Raw genomic sequence first — 22,058 nt, 5'->3', positions numbered from 1 at the left:
GCCGAGTCAGGGCGAGTCGAAGATGCAGATGCAGAGTCGCTCGACCGGGCCACGGTGCTCACTTTGATGATCCGTGTCGACGCGGGAACCGGCTTATTGTCCGTCATCTCGGTCCAAGTTCCGGAGAACATGGCAAACCTGCAGGTCCTCTGAAAAAGCAAGCGGCGGGAAATGGCGCCTATCCTTACCTTGGTATGGTACATGCTCGAACAACCCTGCTCTGTCTCCCATCGCGGCAACACACAGCGACAGACAGCAGCAAACATTGCGGGAACCTCGGGCGCTACCTTGCCGTAGGTACGAATACTGCGCATGCATCCGCACCCTGCCAAAGTAAAGACACCCGACACCATCACGATGTCTTCTGTCTGCGTCGTCCGATCCCTCAGCTGAACCACCTGGTCTGCCGCAGTGGTTCGTCGGTGGCCAACGCAGCTCCCTCCATCTCCAGCCAACCCACGTGAAAGCACCAGACAGCAGACGACAGGACCCTGTCGGAGCGTCCTCAATCCTGAAGATCAGTCTCCACGGCACCGCCATCCCCGGTCGTTACAAGTTTCAAGTGCGCCGTTTGAGGCTTAAGAAGAAATTACTGGCTCCGCAGCCAGCCACAACGCTGCAAATTGGTGCCACCCCCGCTGCGAGACCCCGCCATCGAATTCATTTGGCCGCAGAAGATTGGCCGTTGGCGGCGTCAGTCCCCAAAGTCGCAAAGGTGTCGTCAGGCCGAGCCAATTTCTCTCCCACACCCATTGCCTATCGGAACGTTACAGACAGACGACCCGGTTGTTTTTTGTTATTGTGACCGTCGCTGCAGCCTCCATCGCCAGATTTATATTACGCCGCGCCATCCTCTTCCTTCGCCTTCCAGAGAGAAGCCTGGTCTGTTCGTCCTTCAACCAAAAGCCTACTTGATACCCCCCGACGGACCGCACCAAGCAACATACACCAAACTCGGCGCTGTCCTCTGTCCTTCGTTTCTCTACTCCAAATTCATCCCCTGACCGCACCTAGTTGCGATCGACGCTAGCAAATTTCTTCACAATGGCGATTGGAACTGTCTTGGTTACCGGGTAAGCTCCACGACTTTGACTCGGGCGCATTGCGGCGATGCGACAGCGTGGGGGGAGGCGTCCACGAGGGACTTTCTGGTCGCTGTCGCATTCCCGGCGCATCGCTCGCACCCACGCGGCGGAAAGCTAATCGCGCATCTCGACAGTGGCACCGGCTACATTGGCTCTTTCACTACCCTCGCTCTGCTTGAGCACGGCTACGACGTTGTCATTGTCGACAGCTTGTACAACTCCTCCAAGGTCGCCGTCGACCGCATCGAGCTTCTTGCCGGCAAGCGCCCCCACTTCTACCAGGTCGACGTCACCGACAAGGCTGGTCTCGATGAGGTCTTCAAGAAGCACCCCGAGATTGACAGCGTAATCCACTTCGCTGCGCTCAAGGTATGTCGCTCTGATCCTGCCGCATTCGACGTCCTCGACTAACGCCACATTATAGGCTGTCGGCGAGTCTGGCGAGATTCCCCTCGAGTACTACCGCGTCAACGTCGGCGGCACTGTTTCCCTGCTCCAGGCCATGACCGACAACAATGTCCCCAACATTGTCTTCTCGTCCTCCGCGACCGTCTACGGCGATGCTACCCGCTTCCCCAACATGATTCCCATTCCCGAGCACTGCCCCATTGGCCCTACGAACACCTACGGCCACACCAAGGCCTTTGTCGAGCAGGTCATCACCGACCACATCCAGGCTGAGCGCAACAAGCTGCAGAAGGCCGGCGAGCCCTTTGAGCACTTCAACGGCGCTCTCCTCAGATACTTCAACCCCTGCGGTGCTCACCCGTCTGGCCTCATGGGCGAGGACCCCCAGGGCGTTCCCTACAACCTGCTGCCTCTGCTCGGCAAGGTCGCCACTGGCGAGCGCGAGAAGCTGCTCGTCTTCGGTGATGGTACGTATATCTGGGTTGCCCTACAGAACGGCGTCTAACACGAAGCAGACTACTCCTCAAGAGACGGAACCGCCATCCGCGACTACATCCACGTTGTCGACTTGGCCAAGGGCCACCTCGTCGCCCTCAACTACCTCCGCGAGAACAAGCCCGGTGTCAAGGCCTGGAACTTGGGCTCCGGCCGTGGCAGCACCGTCTTCGAGATGATCAAGGCCTTCAGCGCCGTCGTCGGCCGCGACCTCCCCTACGACGTCGTCCCCAGACGCCAGGGTGACGTCCTGGATCTTACCGCCAACCCCTCGCTGGCCAACAAGGAGCTCAACTGGAAGACGGAGCTGACGATGGAGAAGGCTTGCGAAGACCTGTGGCGCTGGGTCAGCAACAACCCCAAGGGTTACCGCCAGGACCCTCCCCCTGAGTTGCTGGCCAACGCCAAGCCCACCAGCTCGTAAAATGGAAACATAAACATGCATCGGAGCATCGGCCACGCTTCGCCTAGATCTTGGCCCTTTTCATATCGCTCATCATAGACGGTGTTAGAATTACTGCTATTCCAGCGACAGCCATGAGACTACGTTCGCCATAGAGAGAATCTAATGAGAAAAAAAAAGTTTGAACACATCATTATTCATTTATGCTTGCACAAACTCAAAGTTGCGCATCCAGTCAATCAATCTTGAGCAGGAGCTTGCCGGTAGTGTTTCGGCTCTCAAGATCAGCGTGCGCCTGCTTGACGTCCTTCAGCGGGTAGGCCTTGTGGATGGCAACCTCGACCTTGCCTGAGGTGATCATCTCAAACAGCTCGCCGCTGTACTTCTCCAGCTCTTCTCTGGTGGCGACGTAGTTGTTCACCACGGGGCGCATGACCTTCAAGTTCTTGGGTCCCAACTTCAGAATGTCGAAAGGGGGCACCGCGCCAGACTACCACAACTGTCAGCAACCACACTCGCCCCCATCAAATTATCCCAATCAACTTACAGCATTTCCAAAAACGACCAACCGTCCCTTCCGCGCCGCCATCTCCAAGTCGCTATCAAACGTCGCCTTACCCACACCGTCAAAGATGACATCCACGCCGTGGCCGTCCGTAATCTTCTTCACCTCCGCGACGAGGTCCTGGCTCTTTGAGTTCACAATCCACTCGGCGCCGTTCTTCTTGGCCAGCGCGCACTTCTCGTCGCTGCTCGTGGTGCCGATGACCTTGGCCCCGACGGCGCGCAGCATCTGCACGAGCTGCAGCCCGACGCCGCCGGCCGCCGCGTGCACCAGGACCCACTCGCCCTTCTGCACGACGCCCGCCTCGCGGATGAAGGTCCACGCCGTGAGGCCCTGCAGCAGCGCGGCGGCGGCGGCGTCGGTGCCCAGCGCGTCGGGGATGCGCAGCAGCGAGGAGGCGGGCACGGCGGAGTAGGTTGCGTAGGAGCTGTAGGGCCCCATGTAGACGACGCGGTCGCCGGGGGAGAAGCTGCTGCTGGAGACGGAGGGGTGGGCGGAGACGACGGTGCCGGCGCCCTCGCGGCCGAGGACCTGCGGCAGGGGCGCCTTGTACAGACCCGTGCGGAAGTAGGTGTCGATGTAGTTTATGCCGGCGTACTCGTTGCGGACGAGGACCTGGCCCTCGGAGGGGGAAGGGACGGGGAGGGCGGTCTCGTGGGTGAGGACGGAGACGTCGCCGGTGCGGGGGATCTGGATGCCGTTCATTGTTTTGGGGACGGAGGGCGTGGACGCCATTGTGAAGTGCGGGGCGGGGGAGAGGTCGCTGAGGCGAGTGGGGGATGTTGTTAAGGTGCGTGAGGGCGTGAGTTTGCGGGTGAGATGTTGTTGTCGTGAGGTAAGGGGAGGTTGTTGTCTAGTGAGAGGTGAGTGTGATGCTAATGCTGAGAGGAGGCACCTTGTGAGCTTGGGGATTGTTCGCGGCGGGGAGGGGATGAGAGACATTGACGTTGTGGCTAAGCTTTAATCCGGGCGAAGCCTCTTTTTTTTTTTTAAAAAGGAACTCCGGACGTCGGATGGCGTGCAATTAAGCGGGATCTAGTTTCCGTCTTTGCTGAGCAATATGTTTGCGAAATGGCATCCCATTCCGCGGCGCGAGCGGAGGGGTGGGACGATGATGGGAGTGATTTAGTAAGCAGGCACCGATGACGGGGTCGGGTGAGGGGTTCGGCACGTCGGATGGCGGGATCGGGAGGGGGCGCGAATGTGTGGGGTTGGCATGTTCGGCGTTGGGGCCGGAGCCGGAGCGGTAGCGGTAGTGGTTTGCGCGGGGCGTGGGAGGCAAACGTCTTAGTGATAGTGATGATAAGATCACGTTGGGTGTTCACACTGTTGACGGCAAAATTGTCAATTCGAATCGATATGATATCCCATTTGGATGCTCTGATTCAATCACATTAGACACCATAAGGTAGTGGAAAGGAAACATACACTCCTGGGCGAGTCTGCCAGCTCAGCTCGAGACACGTTTTCGGTGGACACGATCTGGGACAGAATTCTCCTGAAATTGGCAGACATTCAACGGGGTCCAAAGACTGCAAAAGTTCAAAAGATGGATAAGTCTATGAGCAGAAGTCGTACTCGGTGAGTGTGTATCTAAATGTGATGTGAAAGGCATCAAGTCAGCCTATTTGCATGCAAGCAGCCGAGGATAACGCCAACGCCCACAACAGTCACTGAGGGTAGATTATCAAACCAATTCCCTGACTGCAATGGCGAAGTAGCGCGTGCTGATGCATGGGACGATCCAAGTCTGATGGTATGCTGTCGCCATACCACGTCTTGGCACGAACCGATGGTCGTGGCGGCTACGACTTCCCCCGTCTGGTCCATGGCAAAAATGCAACCCCATCATGTTTCCTCCCCAGAGATCTCACGCGGCCATGGCTGTTGGAAGTATACTACATCAGCAATTCATCAATTCTGCCACGGACGTCTTCTCTGTCAAACAGCAGCTGAGTAAGGTGCCGGCATGTTCCCTCGGGGGCCGCGCAAAATAGAGTCGGGGCTAGTCAGGTCTGCCAAGGCTCAGATAGAGGCGGGATCAATGCGCGCGGGTCAATCGGGGCTGGCGGGGAGATCTCTCTTGGACATTTCGGCCGGGTGCTTATCCGTTGGTGGAGGATAGCTCCAGACCTCTCAAGCTCTGTTCTTTTCCTCTGATGTCGAGACTGAGTAACTTTTTCGAGGGTGGTATCCCCGCGGGTTGATCAGAACCTTGGACTACCCAAAGTTGATCGGCGGGGAGGGTCGCAATGGTTGTCGTCTGCAATTGAGGCTCAGCCGTCTTGGCCTCTGCTGTAAAGTTACGGTGCTGTGCGTGATTGGGTGTCCCGTCTGCGCACTTCGCCTCGACTTGCGCGTTTTGCAGGTACAGCAGAACGTGAGGCGTGTGGTTTGGTCAGTGTGGCCTGTGCCCGCCACTCCTACACCTTATCAACGTGGGAGCTTGGTTGGCGGGATAATGTCTCCTTGGTGTGTGGCGGTGATGGTAAGTGAGGTTTAGTGGTGGTGTCTGTCGTCGGCCACGTCAAGAGGGCGGACGGGACCGATGATTTGGCAGGTTGACCGGCGCCGTTGTGGGCGAAAACGCGCACGGAGGATGAGAGAGGGGACATTGGAGCAACGGCGCAGTTTGCAGTCCTGCAGAAGGGTTTCAACCAATCATCAGAGGCTTGCATCAGTCAGGGGTCAGGGGTGTCAGGCACAGGTTCACGGTTCCAGCCTCTGTTCAATATTCCCCAATATTTCCCCCATCCGCTCACTTCGGCACCCCGAAAAATATCTCGGTTCCCGGGTCTCGTTTGTGTAGGACCCCGGAATTCTGGTTTCTTAATTCTAATGTGCTAGCCAGACTGAGGTCGAGGTGGATGAGGAGCCACTTTGTGAAGCATTTTGGGGTGTTCTGGGCCGGCCTGTGTTGTGTTGCACTCTGAAGAAATGTCACTCATCGAGTACCGTCCATCAAGTGTCAAGTACATAGTATGCCTTCAGTACGCCTTGGCCCTGGGCTAGGCCAAATCGGAGGTTTCCATGCTGCTTCCACGGCCTCCTTCGGTGCTTCTCTGCGTCCGTCTCCCCCACCTTCTCGGCTGTCAAGGGCCGTCTGCAGGTAAAGAAGAATTGTCCGCGTATGCCCCTGCTGGTGCAACACCCAATCCCAAGGTATCTCGACCTCTGCCAACAAGCTTAAACGAGGGATGGACTTGACTGCGCCGTTCAAGGTCTGTCGCAATGGATTTTGCCTCTGTGCTATTTCTTGAACTTTTTTTCCGTTCGTCTCCCGTCCCGCTTTCTCCTCTTTCTCCTCTCTTCCTCGTCCCTTCTAGCGGTCAATCATTTCTCCACCTGGCAAGACAGCATGTTCCTGGTTTCTGGCTGTTAAAAGGGCGCGCAACGGCCATCTCTCTGGAGCGTCAGAAGAAAAGAAAAAAAAGTCACGAGTTGGAGAACGACGACAAGACGGAACAGCCGAAGAGACGACGTCATGGCCGCTGCCCTGTCGCGCATCGTCTGACCTCGAGACTTTAAGCAATCCCAGCCTCATTAATGCCCCTGCCGAAGTCGCTGCTCCCTGAAGCTGAAGACCGTTGTACGAATATTTGTTAGGGGACAACAGCTTGTGAAGGCGCTGGGAGAAGGGGACGAACAGACGAAAAACCACGGCTCCACCCCGCTGAAACGCGACGCATTGTCGCCACTGCGGCCTGCGTTTTCACTTCATCGTCGGGTCGCTCATCAGCGGCCACCGGGTACCGAGATACGGACTGGACACTGAGGTGCTGCTGACTGCCTATCTGGGTCTTTGTTGATCTTTTCCATCACCCTGTCGTCGTCGCCTTACCTCTCTTATTCACCTCAACACCTTACCTTGCGGTACTTTGATACCTTGGTACCTCCACTACTCACCGACCGTCATCCGGCTTCTTCTCATCTTTCATCCCCTGGGCATCCGTACCATCAAAGACATCTATCTCACCAACATTCATCCATACGACAACAGCTCGCAGGGGGGACTGTGCGTGTCCCACATCTCTCCCATTGAACTGAACCCCCCCCCCCCCCCCCCCCCCGGGCGGCGGCATCTCCCAGCCGAGAGCCCGCGACGAACCAGAAGCCGCCAGACGTTGCGACTCGGACCCATCGAACCCAACGATCCAATCCCAATCCAACCTCATTTTCCTTTTTTTTTTTTTTTTTTTTTTTTTTTTTTCTTCTTCTCTCTCTCGCCCCCCTCGTCGCCTCTACCACTCGACCCGCGTCCCGTATTCTCCTAGCCCAGCCCTTCCCTCTCCTGTCTCCAGTCCCGTGGTTTGCCCCCTAACAGGCCTGCCACCTATCCGTACCTTACCCGTCCTTCTGTCACCTCAACCCGTCGATCCTGGATGCTTGTTCTCAACTTCCCGTTCATGCCATCGCAGCCAACGCACCACCACCAGCACCGGTTGCCACCGGCTGAAGGCCGTCTTTTCCGTTCACCTGGCCTGACTGTCTTTGCTGCACCTTGCTAAAGTCTATCTGCTGCTAGAGGAAAAGAAGAGTAAACGGGCCAGAAAAAGAAGAAGGGGAAATTCTTGGGACGAAAACGAAACTTTGCGCCGCACGTCTCCTCTCCTCTCACTCACCCGCCAACTCTCACTCTCCCTCCTCAGCCTCGCCTTGCTCTATCTCAACTTCAACTCACCTTTCCGACACTCACTCACGCTCCTTTTTTATACTTTTCTCCGCTTCTGTTCACCTCTCACCTGTCGCCCTCGCATTCGCCGCCTCTCTACGGCCCCCCATCCCGACGTCCGTCATCCAACATACGGTCTCACGCCTAACCCCCCCCTCCCGGCTCCCCCGATGCCGACTCCGCCGACCGAGGATGACCGCCAGACGCGGATCATCCAGTTCGCGGAGGAATGGGGCCTCGAGCCCCCGCCATCCCCGACGCCGCTGACGCGCCCCAACAGCCCCCCCAGCTTCCGCACCTCCGAGGACGACATCAGGGCCGAGGAGCTCCTCAAGCGCAAGGCCTCCGTCCTCGGCCGGACAGACTCCACCACTAACCTGAGGCGCGTCCTCACCTCCAAGAAGACCAAGTGGGACTACAAGCTCGTCTTCGACACCCTCGACCAACACGTCACCGAAGGCGGATCCCCCGGTGTCGCCGAGGCCCTCATCGTCCAGCTCGTCTCGTCCGGCGGCGACGTCAACATGGCCCAGAAGGCCAAGACGAGCATCCTGCCGCGGAGGAAGAGCCTGGAGAGCTTCGGCGAGCGCAGCAAGCTGCTCCAGCATGCCGTCCACAACGGCCAGATGGACATGATCCAGGTTCTGCTGCCCCACGCCGACCACTTTGCCCTGGATGCCTCATTACCGTTGGCCATGCGCGCGGAAAATGTCGAGATTGTGGAGCTGCTTTTGAGGTACGGCGCCGGTGTGCTTCGCAGTAGTGAGACGCAGGAGGTTTTCCGACAGGCCTGCGCTTCGGGCCGTCAGGCCGAGCTGGTGTCCATCGTGTTGCGGTCCGAGGCGCGGCCGCCGCCGACATGGCTGTCTCAGTGCATGGTGGAAGCGACGAAGGCGGGGTGCTTGACGACGGTTCTGCATCTGAGTCGGTCTGATGCTGATGGCGACTACAACCAAGCGGAGGCGCTCAAGATCGCCATTAGCCAGGGACGTCACGATATTGCCCTCGCGATCATCATGGGCAACCACCCGCCGAAACGTCCAGGCCTGGATGAGGCGTTCTCGCAACTGCTGGATCACCCGTCGATGAACCCGAACGACAAGGTTGCTGTCGCCGAGTTGCTTCTTTGTGCGGGTACGGATGGCGATGGCCCTGCGCTCGCTCTCATCCACGCGGCGGCCGCAGAGTTCCAGGACATGGTCGATTTGTTGGTCAAGTACGGGGTTTCTATCGAGTATCAGGATGCGATGGCTATCCGGAAAGCCATCCAGAACGGACGGGTCGACGTAGCATACACACTGCTGAACGGCAACTCAGAACTCAGCTCAATGCATGCGTCAGAGTGTGTTGAGCTGCTCCCAAGGAATATGCCAATCGAGAGCCGCCGACTTTTGCTGGACTTGTTATTGAGGAGGGGCGCGAGTGGGACTGCGCTAGACGACATGCTCATCGAAGCGGCCGAGGCGGGCGACGTCGACTCGGTCAAGCTCCTCCTCACCCCCGTGTTCCCGGGAGGCCGACCGGTCAGCGAACACGACGTGAAGAAGGGGCCCCGATCGATGGTGTATGAACGCCACCAAGTAGCCTCCGTCGACCATAAGGGCGGCCTGGCGTTGCAGATTGCAGTGATGCGAAGTGATGTTGCAATGACCAGGGAAATGCTGAACAGCCAGCCGTCGAGCGAGACGTTGGCGCAGATCTTCCCCCTCACCAAGACGCTGTCCCGCCAGAACAGGTACCGTATGGTCGAGTGTTTCCTGACGACCGGCCTCACCGGGCCGATTGTGCATGAGGCGCTGCAGGAAGCCATCGACGAAGACCCGAAGTTCAAAGACGAGGATCTCATCGGTCTGTTCCTGAAGTACAACACCGACATCAACGAGAACGACGGGTCCGCGCTGGTGGCCGCTGTCATGCAGAAGGATTTGAGGTTGCTGAACGCACTGCTGAAGAAGAACGTCACGCCGCAGACTGCTGCCGGCATCCTGCCCAGGATAATTGCGACGCCTGACCCGCAGACTAGGTTAGATATGGCGACCTTGCTGCTTACGAACGTGCCGACTCTCGAGCCGGGCAAGGTTTCCCAGGCGATGCTCAACGTGCTGAACTACCGACCGGCAGACCTGAAGCTCTTGCAAGTGCTGCTGCTTCAGGGCCGGGCGGACATCAACGTAGACAGCGGAATTGCCATGGCATCAGGTAAGTCGTCATAACATATCTCATACGCAGGGTACTAATGATGAGTAGCAATCCACAGCCACGACCCTCCTGTTCTGGACATGCTCTTGAAACACGGCAAACCTTCACCACAAACCGTTGGCCGAGCCATCAACGAGCTATCGATGATGCAGTCCTCCGAGCAAAAGGCGGAGAAACTCGAGATTCTCCTGTCCAAGACCAAGGACAAGGCCTTGTTCAACGACGTCCTTGTCAAGGAGGTCCACTCCCTCCTCCAGACAGACCCCGGAAAACGCGAGCTGTCGATCGTCAAGGTGCTCCTCGAGTCGGGCGCCGACGTCAACTCCCACAACGCCGCCGCCCTCTGCCACGCCGTCGCCGCCGGCGACACCCAAATCACCGACATGCTCTTCGCCGCGCGCCCCAGCCCGGCGTCACTGGCGTCCGCCCTGCCCCACGCGCTGCGCATTGCGGATCCCATGGACCGTCTTGACTTCTCCGAGAAACTGCTTGAGGCCGGTGCGCCCAGTGCGGAGGCAAACCGGGCGCTGGGATTCGCTATCAACACATACACTAATGATATCCCGTTGTTGAGGACGTTATCACTCAAGGCCAATACCAGCGACGGCGAGGCTTTGATCTCGGCTGTCAAGAAGGAGCGCCCCGACATCGTCGAACTGATTCTCAAACAGAAGCACTCGATACCGATCACGAACGACGCGTTTGCGGAGGCGGCCATGTTATCCGACAAGGAAGCGAGGGCGAGTATTTGCACACTGTTGTTGGAGCACGGCGCGTCGGGGACAGTTCTCTCGGATGCGCTACTTGCCGCCGCTGCAGATGGTGACTTGGTGCTCGGCAGCATTCTTGTGAAGAACGGTGCCCAGATCGACGAGGAGTCCATTGTGGAGGCATGCAAATCTGGTTCTGCCGACGTCTTGGCGATGCTACTGAGCGGCAGCTCGACGCCTAAAAAGTCGACCATCGAGCGAGGTTTCCAGGCCGCTACTGAAGTCGGCAATCTCAAGACGCGAGCTGCGATTCTCCAGGCACTCTTGCCTCACGGCGTGGACGGGGAGGCTCTTCACATCCAGCTGGCGTCCGCCGTCCGTTTCGGTGACGACGGCGAGGACTTGGTCAGGACTTTGTTGGAGGCTGGTGCGGATCCGAACTACAATAAGGGAGAGGCGGTATGGGCTGCGACGAGGAGTGCCTTTCTCAATACTCTGAAAATGATGTTGGGTCAGGTCGACATCGGCACGAAGCTAGTAAGTAATCTGCACAACTCGTGTGAGGTCATTTCTAACACAGAAACAGCAACACAAGCCTAATCAAACCACGCTCAACCGCGCTCTCAGGGCTGCCTGGAAGCTGAGCCGCGAACCACGTGCCGCCATCATCGACGCGCTCTTCCGGGCCGGTCTGCCTATATCGGATGACCTTCATGTCATTCTGAACCAAGCAATCAACGAGGAAGAACCCGACTTCAAACTCATCAAGTCACTGCTCCGATTTGGTGCTTCACCCATTGCCAACAACTGCCAGACACTCATCGACGCGACGAGAAGAGTGATGGTGCGGCCGCTGGCAATGATGTTGGAGTCCAAGATTCTCGGCGAGGACCTCAATCTGGCCATCAGGGAGGGTTTCACCAAGGACAATTCGGCGCAATGGTTCACAGAAACCGGCTTCAGCATCTTGCACAGCTTCCTGCAAAAGGGCGCTCACGGCGACGGCCTGAGCTCTGTCCTCACTCAAGTCGTCGACATGCCGCTGTCCGAGTCCGACGACAGTGTCAGCCTCGCCAACGGTTTCGTCGACATCCTCCTCGATCACAAGGTCGACGTCAACTATGACAACGGCATGCTCTTGCAATCCGCGGCAGCCGCCTTGAACGCGTTCCTCGTCAACCGGCTGCTGGAGAAGAAGCCCAACACAGAGTCGATCTCGCGAGCGTTCTACCGCATCTTCGACAACCCCACCTCCGAAGACGAAGCTCTGGAGCTAATTACAATGTTTACTGACTACGCTGACGGCGAGACCCGATTGGACGTCATGTACACACCGCCGGAATCCATGCCCCTCCTCTTCCTCGCCATCTCACAATACCCCCGATCTATTCGAATCACGAAGGCTTTGTTGGACGCCGGCTACTATTACGACCAGATGATGCCGTGCAAGATCATGGAAGACGTGGACGAAGAGCCCGTCACGCTCATGATGTGGGCGCTGCATCAGGAGCAGAAGAAGGTTAGCAGCGGCATCATCCAGATGCTGATCGAGACGGGTGCCAAGATCAACTTTGAGAGCCGCCTATCTCAGACGACGCCATTGTTACTAGCAATCCGCAACCGCCGCCCTGACATTGTCAAGATGTTGCTCCTCGAGGGCGCCGAAGTGGACGTCTGCGATGTCAAGGGCAACACGCCACTCACACTATCAACAGAAGCAGGCGGCGAGCTCGCCATCAAGATGATGTCCAACCTCCTCGCCGCAGGCGCCTCCAGCAACGACGGCTCGCTCCACAACGCGGCGCGCGAGCTGAACCTCCCCGCGTGCCAGGTCCTCGTCCAGTACGGCCACGAGCCAGACTTCCCGAGCACCCTCCACGGCGGCCGCAGCGCGCTCGGCGAGCTCGCCTGCCACGCCGCCGACAACGAGCCCCTCACCGCCGCGCGCCAGAAGCTCATGGAGCGCGTCACCAACTTCCTCATCGAGGCCGGCTCCGACATCACCCTCCGCACCGACGGCAAGTCCATCCTCCTCCTCGCCCTCGACTCCAAAGAGCCCCTCGTCACCAGCCGCACCCTCCTCAAGGCCGGCATGTGGAAGCACGTCAACAAGAAGTTCAACCAGTTCACCGACGGCAAGATGACGTACTCGCCCACCATGTACGTCGCCCATGTCCTCCCCGCGTCAGACACCAAGGAAGCCCTCATCAAGCTGCTGCGCGCCAACCGCGCCGAGGACGTCTACTACTCCAACACGGGCCCGCAGCCCGACGGCGCCTGCGGCATGCCCGACGAGCTCGAGGCGCAGGAGCGCAGCCGCCGCGCGCGCCTCGACCGCCTCAACCTCGAGCAGGAGGACCACCTGCTCTCGATCGCGCGCAGCACCGAGCTCGCCTCCGTGCAGGCGCAGATCTGGTCCGCGCAGGCGGAGCTCGAGGACAGCCGGCGCAAGCGCATCCAGGCGGACGACCTGGTCGCGCTCAACGAGCGGGCGCGCGCCGAGGAAGAAGTGTTTGCTGCCGCGATGCGGCGCAAGCGCAGCGAGCGCAGCGCGGACCTCGAGCACCAGGCGGCGCTGACGGAGGCGACGATCACGCGGGCGCGGGCGGTGGAGCTCGCGGAGCAGGACCTGGTCATGACGCGGCAGAGCATGCTGCTGGAGTGGGAGAAGCAGATGGCGACGGAGCAGGTGGACCACGCCAAGGCCATGTCTGCGATCCGGGTCGCGGAGCGGGAGGACGTGGATCGGATGGACCGCGAGGCGGAGGACCGGTTCCGGACGCGTCTGGCGGAGCAGCGGCGGCTGGTCGACGGGCAGACGAACCTGGCGAGCCAGCTGGCGGGCGCGGGCGTCAACGGGCGGCGGCAGATTGGGTACATCACGGGGGAGATTAATTAAGGGCGGTTGCGGTTTGGCTGTTGCTATTTCTTTTGTCACTTTGTTATTGCAATGCGTGGCCTGGCAGGGCTGCCGCTTGCTTGCCTCCTTGCTCCTTGTCGCACGGAGAGGCGAAAAGAAGAGCGCGAGCGTACGGGGCCGTGTTTGTCGGTTCGCGATATGCTACGGATTTGGTAGAAAGGGGGGCGTTTTCGTCGTTATCTTGGTTACATTGCACGTGGGGGGAGGGGGGAGGCGGTACCCTCTTCCTCCTGTCTTCTTCTTTCTACTATTCCATTTTCTTCCCTTTGTATGGAGATATTCTTGGAGATTATAGGGGGGCTTCAGTTCTTAGCATTTTCCTGCGTAGGTAGTAGTAGTTCTGGTTTATTATGCATCCTTCAGATGGGGATGGAGTAAGTAGGGTAGGCTGGGGTGCTGAAAAGTAGCAAGTGTTGCCGCAGCGAGTAATGAAAAAAAAGATCATTTCACAGTTATTCGAGGCGGCGCGGCGCGTTCGTGGTGCCTGTCGTCAAGTCAAGTCCATTCAGCTGGCGAGTGTATGAGCATGTCTCTCATCCATTTCCGTCTCGGCCCCCAGTTTCCCTGATAAGAAGTGTCGTCCGGACGGGGGAAGTTGCGCAAGCCAGGGTCGTGGAAGAGAGATCGGCGGTGTGGTGCACGGCAAATGGTGCATTCGCGGGATCCATGACTCTCCACGAGGAATGCGATGCTGGGCCGCAGAGAGGACCTCCGCGGTCTTGGCCTTCCTGGTCGCTTTCGGGTTTGTCATTGGCTTGTGGACGTCATGGGCATCGCGTGGGTTTTTTTTTTTTTTTTTTTTTTTTTTTTTTTTTTTTTTTTTTTTTGCATTTTTTGCGTTTTGCGTTTTGCGTTTTAGAGGGTTTTGGTGAGTTGCATGTTAGTGGGTTCGAGAGAAGGGGAGGATGGTTTAGTGTTGTGACGCTGGACTGGTGATTAACGATCGAGAGTGAGATGGGTGGACGAGATGCGGTGCAGAGAGTTTGGGTGTGCTCTGGACCCGGGAACAGGGCGGCGCGTGGCAGCGTGGCAATGCTGCCTTGGTTTGTCTCCTGCTTGCCGGACAGTTGCCGTGATTTGATCGCAGACTGGAGGTTGAATGGGGAATGGTCGTGATTTTGCGTGATGGATTATGAGAGTAGAGTGGGCTGCGTCTTGCCCTTTCGAAGGGGAACGTGCGCCGGAATGGCACTGCAAGGTACGACGCACGCTTTTAGAGGCGCCTCGCCAATTGGGAGGAGGAGTGGATTTCGTGGGTTTTGGTTGCTTGGACCGCCTCGTGAGACGGGGCTGCTGGGGTGGTTTTGGCGAAGGGGGCCTGAAGATCGCATTACTCGTGGAGGTTGAAGGCGGCTAGAGGCGTGAGAAAGAGGCCTGGGGTGTCTTTGATTGAGGTTCGTGATGGGATGGCAGGATGGATGGGTTGCGGATGTCGGGATGGAAGAAGTTGGCATATCTCGAGGTCCAAGCTCTGTGATGGTTTGTGGTGAAGATGTGATGAGGAGTTGTGCAACGGTGATGTCGTGATGAGACGGGGCTTGGGCGACATCGCGCGTGTGTGAACTGAGCAGAATATTGACCCCATGATTTGTGTTCCTCTCAATGCCGCTCTGTACATTTCCTCGTCTAACCTATCACCACGATGCATTGGAGGTTATCGTATAGTGTTTGTGCACCATGATTGCGACCCGTTCAGCGAATGTTTCTGCGCGAAGGTTTGGTTTCTCTCCCAAATCGACGTTCGTTCCATGTCTTGGCGGGCCAAAACTCTTCCCGATCACGATGACAGGAAAACAAATGTTCAGACGATTCGTGCAGCATTAAAGAGGGGTGGCGCGGACAATGATTCAACCGCCATGCCCATCACGAATGACACTTGATTGACGTCTGTTTTGACATCTTCTAAAGTTTCGTCGTTGCAAAAAAAACCCACGTGTTGCATCGTCCGGGAGGGTGAAAGGGAATGTGGAAACCTTGCTTCAGAACATGTTTCTTCCCCCAGCGCTGTCGCGTGGTTTTTTGAGCAGATCGACGGTCGAGTCTCGAACGTTTGTTTGGTTAGACGAGACGAAGAAAGGAAAAAAAAAAAAACCCCGGGGAGGGGGAGAGCAGATTGGGAACGAATGTCTTGCAGCTGTCAAACAAGATTGGCCACTTTTCTTGCTTTCTTTTTCCTGATGCTTGTTGCGCACAAGCACACAGGCACACAACAGCCAGCAGACACACTCAAATCTGCAGCGGAAGGCGGCACGGCAGTCGCGCCGGAGGTTCAGCGTACATAGTAGAGGTCCAGGGCTCCGCTGTTTGAATGGTTTCCAATCTCGAATTCCTGCCAACGAGAATGGTCGGGTTGGAATTGCCCACTTTCCGAGATTTTCGTAAACCCACCCTTGGTGTGACAGGTCCTGACTTGGGTTTGGGGGCGCGTTGGCTGGCTGGTCGGTCCTCCGGGAAGGGCAGCGTGACATTTTAGGAGAAATTCTGGCGATCTCGCTGAACTCTGTTGCGATGGGGGATCTTGTCTGGACGATGACGGTATGTGGTTTTGGGATCATTCGATATGTGGCTTGGGCGAGAAGACATGGCTGTGTCTCGCGATCCTCACTCGCGTGTTCTAAATGAGTTGGATTAAGGCTGTGGCTTGTCGCTCTCGAATGTTCAAAGTTGAGCCCTATCCGCACTTTCATCGCGTCTGCCTGCCGACAAAGAGATAAGATGAAAAGATTAGCGCCCGTTCCGATGCACTTCATAGACATGAAATCAGCTAGCAAGTAAGCTTCAACCCAGCCAACAGGAGAAATCCCAGCATCGTCGACATTGTCTCTGAGAAAACGCGATGGCTTCGTAACCAGTCTACCGGCAACATCCCTCGCTCCCAACGGCCCGCGTGGCACTCAGCGCCACCGGGGCAGGCCAGAGCTTCCCTAGACGCTCTGAATTCTGGAGCATTGAAGCACCCACCGTTCGTCGCCCAGAGGTCGTCTTTATGCCCTCCCCCCACTCTTGTTTCTTACTGTTCCTTCAGTGGCAACCCCGTGACCCCCAGCGCATGTCAGTCAGCACTTTATGTAAATTGGCCAGCATTACTGACAGGAGCAATCCGGATGGAGCCTCAATCCACCCGTAAAGTGACAGTCGACGACGCGGCACAGCCGTGGAAGAGCTGACTCGGGGACAGACAGAAAAACCGGCTCAGGATCGCCCGCGGAAGACTGTCCCGTGCGAAACCTACGTCTTTTGACAGTTGACGTACTTGTCCCCCATCTTGCGTGGGCCTTTCGGTGAATGATTCAGTCTCGCAGTGGTTGATATGTGCGTTCGCTCTCGGTGAGAAGAAATGCGTACGTTATTTCGTTGGACCCTTTTTTTGATAATATCAAATGCGTCCGAGCGTACAGGCAGTCGATAGATTGACGAGATTTCATTTTCTGGTTGAGGACTGATAACAGCGCACTGTTTGCTGATGTTTCGGGCCCCGCTGCCGTCGTTCGCTTTGCTGGAGCACGGGTCGTACCTCGTATCTCGTCAACGAAGCTCATACTCGTCTATTCCGGAATAGCCACGCCGGAAAACCTGCACAATCGAGCATCATTCGGGATCATCTCGCCGTGAACGACCCCGGGCAGCCATTTGCGCGTTGACCTCCTCCAAAGCTCCAACTCGCCTCCCCCGCTTCCCTGGGTTACTGTGGTGCAACTGGAGAGCACGTGGATATGAGAGCCATTGAGCCCACGATTGCACCGCGAGGTAACCTCCCCCCCTCCCCCCATCACGGCCGGACGTCACACCAATTCGATCTCGAGTCGCGAGAAGTTGCCTCCGAAATTTGATGTGGAGGGTGGTGCTCGTCTCCGGAGCTGTAAAACCGGAGGCGTATGAGCCACGAGGCCCACGGCGATAGACGAGACTTCAAGATCTTAATTTTCGAAGAGTGTTAAGATGGCACGCAACTGTATTATTGCCGTCTCCTCTTTTTATCTGTCGTGGATGAGCACATTGGTTGGCTCTCGTCGAGCCCTGATTCTTGGACGGTTTAAGAAAAGATGCTATGAGTGTTTTGACTCGTAGAATTGGAATACTAGGCGGAACACACTCCGATGCATTACGTGGATTCCTGGACTGAGCCGCTGCAACGGGCCCCCCCCCCTTTGCAGTCGAGACCTTCTTCATAGTGAAAGTGTACACACACACATCACATGCTGTCAAACAAGCTTCGGGCGACGTGAACTCTTCGACTTGACAGTTGCGTCCCGGATATCTCGGGCATCTCTAGCTCATATTTTTGAGGGTTTACTTTACTGCCTTATCTGTACTGCAAACCGCAGTGAATTACAGCGATGGAAGCAGAAAAAGGACCTACATTCGCTGAAACACGCGGTCACTCTAGCGGGTGACGGTCACTGACTCGGGGCTCTCGTCACAGCGCAAGGGACCGGGGTCGTCCGCCTGTGCCTTCAATCTTGCTGCCTCTATCTGTCTGTCGTCACTCGCCATGCAACAGTGAATGTCATTCATTTCCACAAGTCGTGATATATCACCGAAGAAGGGAGCTTCCTCGTAGTCCTTCACATGTCGGGCTAATTGTACAAAGTACATCTGACTTCCCCCAGCCCCAGCCACAACCCAGAGCCACGTTCTTAGACGATAACCATAATTGGGGGAGACCATCGCCCAAAAGCAGAAGATCTGCCACCGTCTCGTTGATGAAATGTGTGTTGGAGCGTTTTAGTGCAGCACTTGTTCCCGGGTTTTCGGGCGCCGGACGGCCTCGAGAGAAACTGCCCAGCGCCCCGTGCTTCCTCTTTAGCGCCTCGACGACGTTTAAAGGTTGGCTGGATGATATGGTGACAACGTGGCTTGCGGCGCCATGCTTCATGCACAATTGTGCTAATCTCCTCGAACCCCAGCAGGTTTTTTTCTGCACTCTTCCAGCCCAGCAATTGGCGCCGCAGCCTCTTCCCAGCTGCTGTTTGGACGACGAGACGACCGATTCAATCCACAATGTCTTACCCTTCTTTCCCACACCATGTCAGGGTTGGGGTTGCAATCGCACGGACGCCATTCCATCGGGGGAAAGCAAGAAGTGAAAGAAGAGATCAGCACCACTAAGCCAGGCTCCCCCTTGGCCCCCCTTTGCTGTCAAAGGCCCTTGATGCTTGTCCTCTCATCCACCGCGATCCAGCTGCTTGCAGCGCGGAATTTTCCAGTGCAGCAGCCAGCCAGCAGCATCCTCCCTCGAGGATGGCGCCCTCACCCCGGCACGCGTTAGGAGAAAAAGGGGTATGGTTTGAACTGTGGAGTAGGGTAGCCCCCCCGGGCCCCCAGCAGGGCTTTACTGACGTTCGGCATATGGTTAGCAAGGGTGGCGAGCGGGTTCCTGGGCAGGCACTATGCTGCTCTGGTGTTCGTCTCGAGCCATCTGTGGACTCGTTTGCTGGAGGAAGCAGAGCAGAATATAATACCACGGACCCGGAACGGGCAGATCGGTTGTTGGCTCGAACCGTTGTCGTCTTGTTGGTGTGTGTACCTCTCTTCGTTTCTTTTCTTTCGAGAAGGGATGGGGCTTGTCTCTATCTTGATATTCACATAACCTACCTGCTTCCTCTGCTAGTCTTTTCCTGCACTGATCACCCCACGGCTTCTTGACTTGTTCCCAAGTTTTACTGCTTGGGTTGGGTCAGACTCACTTCTCTTTTCTGTCTAATGTTTTGATCCCCCACCGTGGTTTGACAGCCATGGATGGAAAAACGATTTATACGCTGTTCGGCACCGGATACGACAACTCCCACGAGCCGAAGCCGCTGGTGAACGAGAAGGGCACGATCCTGGGTGTCGCCATCACCTTTGAGGTATGGTCTTCCACCCGAAATGTGAAGCGATTTGTGTGATCTGACATTGGCGCTCTAGGTCGTCGCATGGATATGTGTCGCCTTTCGTATGTACACGCGGGGGATGGTGGTTAAGGCTCTGGGATGGGACGATCTGTTCGTCGTATTATCGCTGTTGACGACGACAACTGGCACCATTGGTGCTTGTGTTTGTAAGTTGTCGCATCTCAGATGTGATCATCTCGATGGCTTCTTGGCTGACACATGGCAAAGCGACTTCCTTTGGCTTGGGCAAGCATCTCTACGAACTAACAGCCTCAGACGTGCAAAACTATCTCTGCGTACGAGCCCCGTGACGAGTCCCCCCCGGTTACCGGTCTATCAACAATTGCCCAACTAACATTGGCCATTTCAGACGTTTTACATCACGAGTGCCTCCTACCAGATGTCAACAGCCTTCATCAAACTATCCCTGCTCTTCCAGTACGTCCGAATCTACGACCAGCCCGGCTTCCTCCGCAGCGCCTGCAAAGCCATGATCCTCTTCACCGGACTCTGGGCCATCGCCTACAGCTTCCTCGGCTGGATCCCCTGCTACCCCATCCGCGCCTACTGGGACTGGCAAGTCCCCGCCGCCCGCTGGGGCTACGGCTCCCTCAACGCCGACATCTTCTACGGCACCTACGCGAGCCACGCCGCCCTGAACGTCATCCTCGACCTCCTCGTCCTCGCGATCCCCGTGCCCCTCTACTTCAAGCGCGACGCCACGCTCAAGTCCAAGCTCGGCCTGCTCGTCCTGCTCACCATCGGCCTCATCGTCAACGCCATCTCGATCGTCCGCCTCATCTCCGTGGTCCAGCACAAGGCCGCGACCCTACCGACCCTCGACTACACGTGGTACGCCCCGATCAGCGTCGTCATCGCCTGCGTCGAGGTCGACCTGGCCATGGTGGCGTGCAGCGTACCCATCTTCTGGCCCGTGTTGCGGAAGCATTTTGGCGATTTCGGAGACGGCATCTTTGTCACCAAGGAGATCGAGGTCACGCGCGAGGCCAGGCGGTTGGAGAGCGTCGAGTTGGACGATGACTTGGAGATGGAGCCGGACAGGAGGTCGAGGGTTGGGAGCGAGGCGAGCCTGCGACAGGAATCGCGGGCGCCGCCGAATGGGCGGTATCTGGACGAGTTTGTGGTGCGGCAGGTTGACCCGTTGGCGAGGAGTAAGAGTGTGGTGACACAAATCAAGACGGGTGAGGCCGAGGTGGAAGATGCCAAATGGTGGAATAAAGGAAGACTAGAATAAGACTTTGAAGGTCTGGGCAGTTTTCAGGAAGCGAGCAATTGCATTTCATTTTTCGATCACAACCAAGACCCAGTGCGTTAGGACGTATGAGTGTGGCACTGACACAGCTGTTGCATCGTATTGAGAGGGTTCTAAGATCTGGCCGGGTGACAACCCCCTCTGTTAACCATATCTTTCGCGTCGCTTAACTTTTCATTTCTAGCGTCACTGTCCCTGAATTGTAACAATTCAACTGTTCCATTGTCTTGTTAAACTTCATTCTGATGTCGCATTTGACATGTATTCGCCCTGCCAACCTTAAGCAATCTGGAGCACCGAGCCTTTTTGCTCGACAGATATTGCATGCCTGCTGTACATGTGGCTGCAAAGTTGTTTTGCTATCATTGGTTCCACTTTCAGCACTCCAATCTCTTCCTCGGGTGTAATTCATCATGAAAGATATAAGTGGCCAGCTATCTAATAACTACAGTCCGTTTAGGGAGCTGGGTCAGCCATGCCAACCCTGACTTCCAGTTATCATTCCACACTTTAGCCACAATCGCTCCAACTCGTGTGAACCTGCCCTCCTTTGGAACCAAGGCGGGTCCTAAGACATACCCATTCTCAAAAACGGTAGGTAGGAAACAAACCTCGGCGCAAATGTCGTCCAGAGTATCGAAGCATATTGAGGGTTGGGATTTTAAATCGATCATATCTCCGTGTACACCTAGAAGCTCAGGGTATCGAAATTCAAAGACCGTGACTTCACGGCACGTTTCTGCCTTCATTTGTCTCCCCATTGCCGGCTCAAAGTGAACATCACCGACTGCGGCTAATAGCAATGCACCTTCAATTGTAACGGCGCCATCGGTTACCTGGCCAGTCTCATCATCGGTCCGGAGAGTGGTATATGCTGAAACGAGTTCGCACAACGAGTCGCCATAAGTCTGCCGGGGACACATAATTTCCCCATCCACTGCGGCCCAGGACCAAGAGGGTGCCCGGTATCTGACAGGCCGTCTCTCGCGTGCGCTGTCTCGCATCACAAGCCACGCCAAAGCCCCAGGTAATTGAGCCTCCCATATCCCTGCCAAATATCTTGATGCTTCGCCAAGGGCTTCCAAAGAGCTTCTCGTTTGTTTTGCAATGGCTGATATTGCCACCAACTTATCGCGTGGTTTTGTAAGTTGGCACTGCGAGTAAGAGTGAACCAGGTCACGCCATTGAAGGTAATGAAGTTCGGAAGTCGGCCATGGACCCACCGGATGTCGAGGCATGAGAGTTTTGAATGTATTTCGTTCGTAAATGGACCCTAGGTCTCGAAACTCATTATCCCGAACCCATGCGGCGCCAATCCAGTCGGTATCTGGTTGGCTCTCGGAACAATGCGCTTCATGGCCTTCCCAAAAGACTTGCTCTTTACCCCAGTAAATCGTTCGTGGACTTAGGACTCTCTCCTGCAGAATCCAGGCTCGCTTGCAAAGAGTTGCTTGG

General features: G+C 56.6%; 4 protein-coding genes across 4 annotated transcripts; 3 read left to right on the top strand and 1 right to left on the bottom strand.

Annotated features, from left to right (window-relative positions):
* Positions 1-1,044: 1,044 nt before the first annotated feature.
* On the top strand, positions 1,045-2,412 carry GAL10 (Bifunctional protein GAL10; the record flags this gene model as incomplete). The annotated part of the gene is made up of 4 exons (XM_032020326.1): positions 1,045-1,073; positions 1,220-1,454; positions 1,510-1,960; positions 2,009-2,412. The coding sequence occupies 4 exons, from the start codon at positions 1,045-1,047 to the stop codon at positions 2,410-2,412; spliced, it is 1,119 nt and encodes a 372-aa protein (XP_031882697.1).
* A 214-nt stretch (positions 2,413-2,626) lies between these two features.
* ZTA1 (putative quinone oxidoreductase) lies at positions 2,627-3,691 on the bottom strand (the record flags this gene model as incomplete). The annotated part of the gene is made up of 2 exons (XM_032020327.1): positions 2,627-2,881; positions 2,939-3,691. 2 exons carry the CDS (start codon positions 3,689-3,691, stop codon positions 2,627-2,629), a joined length of 1,008 nt encoding a protein of 335 aa, XP_031882676.1.
* Positions 3,692-7,798: 4,107 nt separating this feature from the next.
* RNASEL (2-5A-dependent ribonuclease) lies at positions 7,799-13,436 on the top strand (the record flags this gene model as incomplete). Its single annotated transcript, XM_032020328.1, has 3 exons — positions 7,799-9,827; positions 9,876-11,074; positions 11,124-13,436. 3 exons carry the CDS (start codon positions 7,799-7,801, stop codon positions 13,434-13,436), a joined length of 5,541 nt encoding a protein of 1,846 aa, XP_031882677.1.
* Positions 13,437-19,192: 5,756 nt separating this feature from the next.
* On the top strand, positions 19,193-20,585 carry CGGC5_v016155 (uncharacterized protein; the record flags this gene model as incomplete). Its single annotated transcript, XM_032024704.1, has 4 exons — positions 19,193-19,306; positions 19,365-19,497; positions 19,559-19,626; positions 19,701-20,585. The coding sequence occupies 4 exons, from the start codon at positions 19,193-19,195 to the stop codon at positions 20,583-20,585; spliced, it is 1,200 nt and encodes a 399-aa protein (XP_031878673.1).
* Between the last annotated feature and the right edge of the window lie 1,473 nt (positions 20,586-22,058).

The sequence above is a fragment of the Colletotrichum fructicola genome (assembly GCF_000319635.2).
Source record: "Colletotrichum fructicola Nara gc5 chromosome Unknown KSG_Nara_v1_contig10, whole genome shotgun sequence".
In the NCBI taxonomy this organism is placed as follows: Eukaryota; Fungi; Ascomycota; class Sordariomycetes; order Glomerellales; family Glomerellaceae; genus Colletotrichum; species Colletotrichum fructicola.
This window is presented reverse-complemented; position numbering and strand designations above follow the sequence as displayed.